The following is a 10,000-nucleotide window of genomic DNA, read 5'->3' on the forward strand; positions in this document are numbered from 1 at the left end:
AAAAAAAAAAAATGGTTTGTTTCTACTGTTAATACGACTGCAATGTTTTTTCTACTATTACTACTAAACCACAATCACTACCATCACCACTACTACAATCATTACTACTACCACCACCGCTACTACTAATGACATCCCAGCCACCACCACCACTTCTACTACTAATACCATCACCACCACCACTACAACCACCGCGTCTTCTGCAGGTACGATGGACAGGACGAGTATCTTCGGTCAGCACACGAGGTTCGGGAGCTCCTGACGCGGAACAAGTTAGTGTGGAAAGTGTGCAGCTCCGAGGACTGGGGCGACGCTCTCTGCTTCAACGATTCCTTCCTCTCCCAGGCGTGCCACCTCTTCCCCTGGCGGACGATGAAGTTGGTACGCCTTCGCCTTCGTTTCGTCCGCGCTCTCCTCCAAGACCCTGAGTTAAACGTCCGTGTTGTGTACTTAGTTCGGGACCCGCGCGGCGTCATCAACTCAAGGACTGATACTGTGAAGTGGTGCAAGACAGCAGACTGCAATGATCCTGGTCTTCTCTGCAACGACATGGACGAGGACCTGAGAGCTGCCGTGGATTTACAGAGAGACTTCCCAGATAGATTCTACGTGTTGAGATACGAGGATATGTCTCTGAACCCGGTGAACAAGACGCGGGAACTCCTCTCTCACTTGACCTTGGACTTTGATCCGCATATGGAGGAATTTTTAGCCTCCCACACCACCAAGAACTACGACAAACCGTGGAGTACTTCAAGGGAGTCGAAGAAACGCGTCACCTACTGGGCGTCAAAACTCAAGCCTGATAAGCTGAATGACGTGCAAAAGGCGTGTGGTTCCGTCATGGCAAAGTTTGGGTACCTCACAATTAATTCCACTAAAAATGTGACGGTGGATAAGATTCTAGGGCCTCTTGTGCTCCCTTCCTCCCCCTGATGTCCCGCCAAGTTAGCTGGAATTGCCACATCAGGGATAAGATTAGCAGTGTTGTTTTTGTTGTCGAGTTAATGATGGTGTTAACTTCCCAGAAAGCAAAGATAAGGAACGGACCATGTTCATTTGTATGGCGTTGTCAACGCGTATTTTCTCAGTATTGTTCTTTCATGTTACGTTCCTAATATCATGCATAGTGTTCGACAGTTTGTTGATCATGTACGATCGTAGGTAATGGACGAATGAACGAAAGCACAAAGTATATATTTGCTACGTACATGTCATCCAGTATTTTCAATAATCTTCGTTCATTCTACGTTTTTAAATATCGATAGTTTTTTTTAATCATACACGGTCGTAAAGTATGGGAACCAATGAACGAAACACAAGATGAATACTATGCACTCGTATAGAATAATGCCATATACGTATTTCACATAAATTTCGCTCATTGTTCGTTTCGAATATCATACACTGAAAAGTTCGATAGTTTTTAATCATGCACAATCGTAAAATATGAGACGAATGAACGAAATCATAAAATCACAAGTTTATCCACTCGTATCAAATATCATACACGTTCTGCCCACAAATTTCGTTCGTTCTCTCATATCGTACACTCAAAGTTCGATAGTTTCTGAATACCGTACGATTGTGCACCCTGCCCTGATAGGCTCTAAGGGAAAAAGAATGACCAAGTGCAATAGTAACAGAACCCCCGAAGCTTCGGCCGCGGGAAGCTGTGAACCTAGGCTGTGAAAAATGGGACTAATTATTCTTAGGCTACAGTCCATTCCTCCAAGCTCATATATGTTAAAGTTAATGAGTGTTGGATGCTGCTGCAGATCTGTGTATGTTTGTGTGGCGCCAGAATAAACAGGGAGGGAGAGAGACGTGCAGGCTGGGAGGCAGGGGAGGACAGAGACGGACAGAGAAGCACAGAGACAGGCAGAGAGGTGGGAAGGCAGGCAAGCATGGAGACAGATATAAAAGAAAGGCAGTAGACAGGAAGATAGTCAGAAACATAGACAGACAAACAGGAAGGGAGTTTAGCGGAGAGGAAAGGACAGAAACATGCATAAAGGCAGACAGACAAACAGAAAGAGACAAGAAAACAAAGCAAGCGGACAGGAGAGCAGGCGGGGAGACAAGGACACAAGCAGACAGACAGACAGACGCGCTGGCGGGCTGCCTCGACGCTCTCCACCCAGTAACACCGCCACGTGCTATTAGTATCGCAAGCACACGCTCAGTAAGACAGTGCATGATAGAAAGGGAGGAAGGAGGAAGAGAGTGATTAAGAATAAGATTTAGATTCATTACTTAAAAGGGAGAGGAGCAAGAGGAAGGGGATGAAAGGCTGAATGCATAATGACAAGAATAAGAAGGGAAAGAGAATGAAGACTTGAGTTGAGAGAGGACATAATGAGGGGAGAATAGTAAGAAGGGGAAATACAAAACTGAATGAAGGGAAAGAATATGAAGACCTAAAAATAGAAAGAAGAGAAGCAGACACTAGAGAAACAGTAAGAAGAAAAGAACAGTACGAAGGAGAAAAACAACATTGAGTGAAGGGAAAAGAAAGATAAGGAAGGGAAACAATATGGAGGTGCAAGATGAGTAAGAAGAGGAGGAAGAACAGACGTAAGGATGAGCCAGTGCATAATGAGTGTAGTGTCCTAGTTTAGAGAGGACAGGCCAGACCAGCCCGGCACGTTGCCCACAGTTTATAAACACTGGGGCTTGCCAAATGCACTGCGGGAGGCAGAATGCACAGTGGCAGACGAGAAAAGACGAAAAAAACGGACTTTGGAGCATATGTCTTCTTGGCGCCGGGAAGGGAGGAAGGCACGGCAAGGGAACATCAGTTTCTGACGCACTTCCGTAGCCTTTCTCGTGTCATTCTTATATAACCGCAATTTATTAACATTCCCTGCCCTCCCACGTGCCTGTCTCGTGACTGCCAATGCCTTATGACTTCAAATACCCTGTGTGAGGCTCCCTGACGTCCATACGGAGCCATAAACTAGTGAAATGTCAGGAGATAAGGTGAAGGTGATAGCGATGAGAGGTTTAGTTGAGTCAGTCATGAAGTGTTGGTCTCAGTCATTGTTTTCCTTACGTCTCTCCTTCCCATGCGCCAGATAATTATAAATGGTCAGAAAAAGATACTTGTTCCGTCCTTCAGTAATACAGAGTCTGGTGATAAGTAAATGTGATACGTATATACGAACTGAAATGAGTTAATTGATTAAGGGAGAACTGGTAGGGAAACATAGACAGAAGCAGAAGTTTTGTGACTGGTTTGGTAATGATTGTAAGGGGGGAATTTATTATTCGTACAATAGTTTTAACGAATGGTACGAAAGTCAGTCGAGAAAGTGACGAAACTCATTTCATTTTAAGAGTGTTTCTTTAGTGTTTCTTTGCCTTGGTTCCAGCGTGTACTAGTAGATGTATGTACTTTTATACCTCAAAGCGTCATCAAATTCACACTTATCCCATTTCATTTATTTCGGTTCATGATTTACTGTGGAATCTTCATTTGTATTTTTTCCCTCTCACTCATTACCATATCAAGCATCATATTATAGGCCAGATAGATTGATAGAGAGATAGAATGTCAATCAGTACTCATTATTCTTATTATTATTATTATTATTATTATCATTATTTTATTATTATTATTATTATTATTATTATTATTATTATTATTATTATTATTATTATTAGAGGGATACATATTTTCCAGCTTGCCAATTTTAAATGTTACGTTTGAACAACAAAACACTGAAAAACCCAGAAATATTTCACAAACTACCAACTAACATTGACAAAAACTTTTACCGAATCCTTAATAATCCAAAAAACATCAATTCAGCTACTATTGCTATCATTTCGTGTACTTAAGGAGTAGGTACAAATTTTCGAGGCTTCCAGTGTTTTATTCTCACGGCTGACATTTGAACGTCTTTGAGCAACAGAATCCGGCAGCGTGAGGTACAGGTAGCACGTGTGTTGGAATTGGTCTTTATATTTCCTTAATTTTTATCGTAATTTTCGCGTCAGTGTGTCTGTAACTGACTTACAACGTGCTTAAATAAGTGGAGGAAGTCTATAAGTGCTCAAGACGACCGAGGAACATCAGATGGTGGATGAAAGTAAGTGTTACTGTCCCACTTGTGAAATTTCCTGGCGTCGCGGTTCATTCCTGGAATTTTCGGGGCTTCGTACCACACGGAACTAACATTTATTTATTTATTTATTTTATTTTATTTTTTTTTATTTCCTGACTTTTTTTATTTTTTTATTCATGAGTTTGAGTGTATACATATACATAAACATAAGGAGTTTTAGCTGGTGAAACTTAGTCTTCTATTTTATTTTCTCTCTTAAAATGAGTGGACATATTTCCAGACTACGGAGCTTCGAACCATAACGACTCGTATGGTTTTAAAATATTAATTGTCCATCGACTTTTCCGTTCATTGTATAACTTAGGGTAAGGAAAGACGTTTTTATCTTATTGTTGAGCTAAGTGATAATAAGTTACGGTAATGAAGAAAAGTAAGTTCACTGATGATTCAGATTGGTTCAAACTGATTCATTGGTAAATTCAACCGCGTTAACTTTGAAGCGCAGTCGGTTGATCTGTTTTTTTTTTAATTTTTTTTTATTTATTTATTTTATTTTTTTTCGATTTTGGTTTCGGGAATTTGGAAGGAAGAAATATGATGCGTTATATTTTGTATATCTTTGCTTTAGGAACTATTTAAGTGTTGAAAGTAGGAAATTTGGTCTCTATATTTGATTTCAGTGGTGGTGTTGATTACTACTCGAAAAATGATTACTATTTGTAGGGAATGATTTGATATGGCGTGTTTTGCTTGTCTTTGGTTCGGAAACTACTTGAATGTTGAAAGGAACTAATTCAATCCCCTTTATTTAATTTTTTTTTCTTTTTATTTCTGTTTATTTATTGCAATTTGAAACTTCTGTGTGAAGGAAAGAATTTGATCCGGTGGCTTTGGTTCGGAACTCCTTACAGCTGAATGGAGGAAAAAACCCGGTATATTTTCTTGTCAGTAATATTTTAGTTTATATTAATTAGTAGTACTTTTTATTTTACGTAGGAATATGTACATTTATATTTATTTCAGCCATTCACGAGAGTACACTTTTCATTTCGGATGCATTAATGCATACATTTATCCGAATCATTATGCAACGTCCCGGAATCTGTTTGAATTTTGTGTTTTTGGTCCATTTTTTTTTTTTTTTGTGTGTTTTTTGGTCCATGTGTTTCAGAATGCATCACTAGTTACCAATATCTTTTGTTCAATGTGTGTGTGTGTGTGTGTGTGTGTGTGTGTACCGGGCGTTCAATTCATCCGTGTATAATGTCTTTGTTAATAAATCAGTAACTTATTTTACCTGGCTGTGTTTACTTAAGACTAATTAGGGTAAGCACTTAGAAAAATAGAAGAAATATTGGGGAAAAAAAAGTTTGGCAATGTTTTGATCACAGGTTAGTTGGTGAAGTCTCTCTCTCTCTCTCTCTCTCTCTCTGGTCACTGCGTCACTGTGGAAGGTTCCTGCAAATTTTCTCCATGTCTTAGTCCCTCTCCTTCCATCTCCACCTCCACCACCTCTTCCTCATCCTCCGTGTCAGTCTCAGTCTCCGTGTCAGTGAGTGGGCGGCTGGGCGGCACTGCTTGGGGGTGCCTGGACCTGACGTGTCTATCAAGGTCCCTTCGGCGCACGAGTACCTTCCCGCAGTGGTCGCAGCGATAGGGCGTCTCCCCTTGAGCGTGTAATCTCACGTGCTTGTTGAGATTACTAGGATCACCGAAGGGACGAAGACACACGCGGCACTTGAGCGGCTTGTAACCTGTATGCGTGCGGATGTGGATCTTCAGACCGTATTTCCTGGAGTACACCTTCCCGCAGTACAAGCAGAGGTGCCCGCGTCGACTCCTGCCCAGATTAGAGACAAGTGTTTCCATCTCAGCACAGGGGTCCACTGCTGCAACGCTGCCTGATGCTAGGAGGGGCCGAGCTGCGCCTGCTAACGGCATCGTGGGCATAATAGGGTGTGAGGTGGTATGAGGGGAGTGAGAAGGAATTAGAGCACCCAGTAGCAGTCTAGGGTGCAGGAAGAGGGAGTTATCAGGCGTCTGCGGCAAGAGTAGCGGGTTTACTGTGGGTGTGTGAGGTGTGTGCGTGTGGCGTGACGGCCCAGCGTGCTGTGAAACTAGTGTAGTGCGTTTGACTGTACCATCACTCGCTCCCACTCTTCTAAAAGCCGAGCGTGCCTCCTGCGGTGAACTAGACCCGAGGGAGTGACCGTGGCAGCTGGTGGAGTCTGGCGATGCTGGCTTACCGGCGCCGGGGGAAGCACTGGGTGAGGCGGAGGGTCTGACGGGGCAGGGGGTGCGCGGGGCGAGAGGGAGAAGCAGTGGGGAGAACCAAGGCTTGTGCGGCGGGCGTGCGGGTGGGCAGGAGAGGCGGGCCCACATCAGCGCCGGGGCCAGGGTGTCGCAGCGGGCGGCCAGGTGTAGCTTGAGAGGGTTGGGTGCTGGGAAGCCTCGCTCGCACTGGGGACAGGTGTACGCGCCGCCTGGGGAAGGACAGGAAGTGATAGGGTGAGATTAGGAAGTGAGAGGAGTGAGGCAAGGGGTGACGATGTAGCAATAGCGGCAACAAAATTTATCGTCACATTTCAACACACACACAACAAAGCTATATTAAATCAGGCTATGCTAGGTTTGGTTATGTTACGTCAAGCGAGTCTATAGGTTAGTCTAAGATAACACTGAGAGAGCACACAACACACCACAAAACAACACCTAATCCCACAACACAACACAAGACACACCCACAAACCAACACCAATCCCTATCACACACACACACACACACACACACACACGCACCTCTAACATGTGAGAAGTTGAGGAAAGGAAGACCAAGATTCGCTGCCACTTCAGACGAGAACCAGAGATGCGGCGTACTTCCCGCCTTCACCTCCTTCGTCAGCGTCACTCTCAGCCTCGCCTCGCCCTCGTGGTGCGTGTAGGTGAGCGTGGCGGCCTCGGCGTGCACATCAGGCGCCAGGGGGAGTAAGGGAAGCCACGAGGACACGTCTACATTCTCGTCCTCTATCTCTAGGTAACCATCACGTACCTGTGGAGTGACATCTGTTGATCACTATACCTGTTGATTGCTTCGTTACCTGTTAATTGTACGGTTTGTTTGTACGGTCTCGTGTCATTGTTTGTGTTTGTTTGTTTGACCTCTTTAAACCGAGATTCAGTGGTTGATTGCTACCTGTTACTTGTTGATGATTAGCTGTTGGCTGGTTTGTTACCTGTTGCTTTCTGTTCCTGTTTGTGTAGTTACTGTTTGTATGATTGACCTTTTTTAAACTAAATATTCCAAAAAAAACCCCCGAAACAACACTAAACACACCAAAACACACCAAAACACACCCAAACACACGCAAACACACCAAAACACACTCAAATTCACTCAAACACGCACAAACACACCCAAAACACACAAACACACCCAAAACCCACTAACAGACATTCTTAAACCTCCATACAAGCCCAGTTATCCCAAAATATACGAAAAACCATCCAAAAACACACCCAAACACAAAAACACACCTGCAGTTTCAGCGGCGATGCGGTAGAAGCTGAAAATCTGGGAGCAAAATTTTCTTGCGTCAGCTGAAGGAGGAGAAGATGGGCGGGATGTGGGCGTGTAGAGGCCGCCCGTGGGAGGTCCGCCCCCGCCACCACCTGCCTGTAGGATGCGGGCGTGGTTGCGGGTGTGGATGTGGGCGTGGGTGTGGTGCGGCAAGTGGTGGTGTCCGTGTGGGCGGGTTGGGTGAGGCAGGCCGCCCACTCACGCCCATATTCGCCTACCATTTTTCCCACAGTCATGCAGAATTGAGTGTTTTTTTTTTTATTTATTTTCTTATTAGTTGTTCTATTTCTGTTTTATTTATTGTTTTTTTTTATTAGTTTGTTTATCTTTTGCTTCGTTCTTTTAAGTTTGTGAAGTCGTTCCTTTAGCCATTCGTGTCTTATTTTGAAGTTCTGAAATTTTGTTTTAGTGTTAATTTTCTTTCTTTTTTGTGGGGAGGGGTGGTCTGATCCTGAATTTCTAAATACGTTCCTTTAAATTTACTGTTTTTTTTTTCTTTTATCTATCTCTGCAACCGTTCCTTTAGCTTCTCGTGTTTTTTTCTCAAGAAGTTTAAAAAAATCTGTCTCGTGTTGACTTTGATTTTTTTTTTTATATAGTCTTAGATTTCTGTAACCGTTCCTTTAGATTTTCATTTTTTTTTCTCTTACTATTTATTCCTGAAACTGTTCCTTTAATTTTCCTTTCCATTCATTCATTCCTCTCCATCATTCATTTTTTTTCCCATTTTATCACTCAGTATGCAGTCAGTCACTTCACATCCATTAACAGTTCAAAATTTTTCTCTCCCTCTTCACCATCTATACAAACTCACTTCACCATCTAAACTCCTCTAATCTGTTCTATCTCTAATATAAATGTCTCGTTTATCTCGCCTGATGCTCTTCACTGCTTCTAATCTTGTCAGGCAGGTGGTCTGGCCTCGCTTGTTCTCGGTGATGAAAGTCTCGTTTTCTTTTTCTTTCGTCTCCTTTTCGCCCTCGTGTGAGTTTGTGTTCTCTTCCTCCCCGTCTTCGTGTTTCTAAGACTGTCTCAACTGTGTCCTCGTCTTGTTCTCGTCCTTGCTTTGGTAACAGTCTCGTGTTCTCGTGTTATGTGACTGCCCTACTCGTTTTCGTTGCTGTGATCATAGTCTCGTGTTTTCGGAGTGTCTGTCCTCATCTTAACAGTTCTCGTCCTCTTCCTCCTCCTAAGACGTTAAGATTCCCTTGTCCTCGTTTTCCTCTGATTAGTTTTCCACTTGCCCTCGTCTCCTTGTCCTCTCGCCGTCCTCTTCTGCTGCTAAGACAGAAATTTCCTTGTTCTCGCCTCTCTGTGATTTGTTTTGCCTCGTCCTCGCCTTCTCGTCCTCGTAAGGAACCCCTGCACGTGCTGAGGGGCGTGGTACAAGTGCGTGGCGCGTGCGGGTCGCGTGCGGTTATATAGTGTCACTGCACGCGCGTGGGAAACCGTCAGCTGATGGGCACGTGCTGAGCGAGACCAGCTGACTCCTTGTGGGGGGTGGTGGTGATGGTGGTGGCTGACCGTGGTGGTGGTGGTGGTGGCGGTGGTGGATGTGTTTTGGTGTGGTGAAGGGAATGTTTTGGTGCGGTAGTGGTGGTGGTGGTGGTGGTAGTAGTAGTAGTAGTCGTAGTGGTAGTGGTGGTGGTGGTGGTAGTAGTGGTGACGGACTCTGTATAATCATCACGCTTCCCTCCTCCTCCTCCTCCTCCTCCTCCTCCTCCTCCTCCTCCTCCTCCTCCTCCTCCTCCGAAGATTATTACCTCCTCAGTTTCCAATATTTTTACCCAGTGACAAACACACACACACACACACACACACACACACTAATTTACCTTCATTTAGTTATGAATCTATTTACTTATTTACTTACTAAGATCTTAATTTTCCTTTCTTTATCATTATCTACCCATCTATCCATTTATCTATCTATTAACCCACTTATTTTTATTTTCCTCGTGGGTTTGTGGTCCCGTTGCGCAGCGTGATGAACAAAAGACGATCAGCTAATGGCGGCCAACAAGTGATCCGGGAAATATTATCAATGGTTCTCTAATTTATTCCACATCGGGTGTCGCGGCTGGAAGGGGCGAGAAAGAGAGGGAGAGGAAGAGGGAGAGGGGGGAGAGTGGGAGGGATGCTGTGGTTTTGATTGTAAGGGTAGGCTAAGGGTAGTAGTGGTGGTGGTGGTGGTAGTAGTAGTAATAGTAGTAGTAGTAGAAGTAGTAATAGTAGTAGTAGTTATTGTTGTAGTAGTAATGATTGGGAGTGATTCTCTCTCTCTCTCTCTCTCTCTCTCTCTCTCTCTCTCTCTCTCTCTCTCTCTCTCTCTCTCTCTCTCTCTCTCTCTCTCT

General features: G+C 43.9%; 2 protein-coding genes across 3 annotated transcripts in view; one reads left to right on the forward strand and one right to left on the reverse strand.

The window, feature by feature from the left end:
• The window catches only part of LOC135090526 (carbohydrate sulfotransferase 5-like), a 21,054-nt gene extending 15,690 nt beyond the window's left edge, over positions 1-5,364 (forward strand). For both annotated transcript variants that reach the window (XM_063987342.1, XM_063987341.1), the window contains exon 7: positions 207-5,364. In XM_063987342.1, coding sequence (XP_063843412.1) covers positions 207-936 — 730 coding nt within the window. In that variant the 3' untranslated portion in view covers positions 937-5,364. The remainder of the gene's footprint in view (positions 1-206) is intronic.
• A 124-nt stretch (positions 5,365-5,488) lies between these two features.
• Positions 5,489-10,000, reverse strand: part of LOC135090395 (myc-associated zinc finger protein-like) — a 6,618-nt gene continuing 2,106 nt past the window's right edge. Inside the window, exons 4-6 of the mRNA XM_063987149.1 lie at positions 7,604-7,742; positions 6,869-7,132; positions 5,489-6,553 (exon numbers count right to left, since the gene is read on the reverse strand). Coding sequence (XP_063843219.1) covers positions 5,505-6,553; positions 6,869-7,132; positions 7,604-7,742 — 1,452 coding nt within the window. The 3' untranslated portion in view covers positions 5,489-5,504. The remainder of the gene's footprint in view (positions 6,554-6,868; positions 7,133-7,603; positions 7,743-10,000) is intronic.

This window comes from Scylla paramamosain, chromosome 35 (genome assembly GCF_035594125.1).
Source record: "Scylla paramamosain isolate STU-SP2022 chromosome 35, ASM3559412v1, whole genome shotgun sequence".
Lineage (NCBI taxonomy): Eukaryota > Metazoa > Arthropoda > Malacostraca > Decapoda > Portunidae > Scylla > Scylla paramamosain.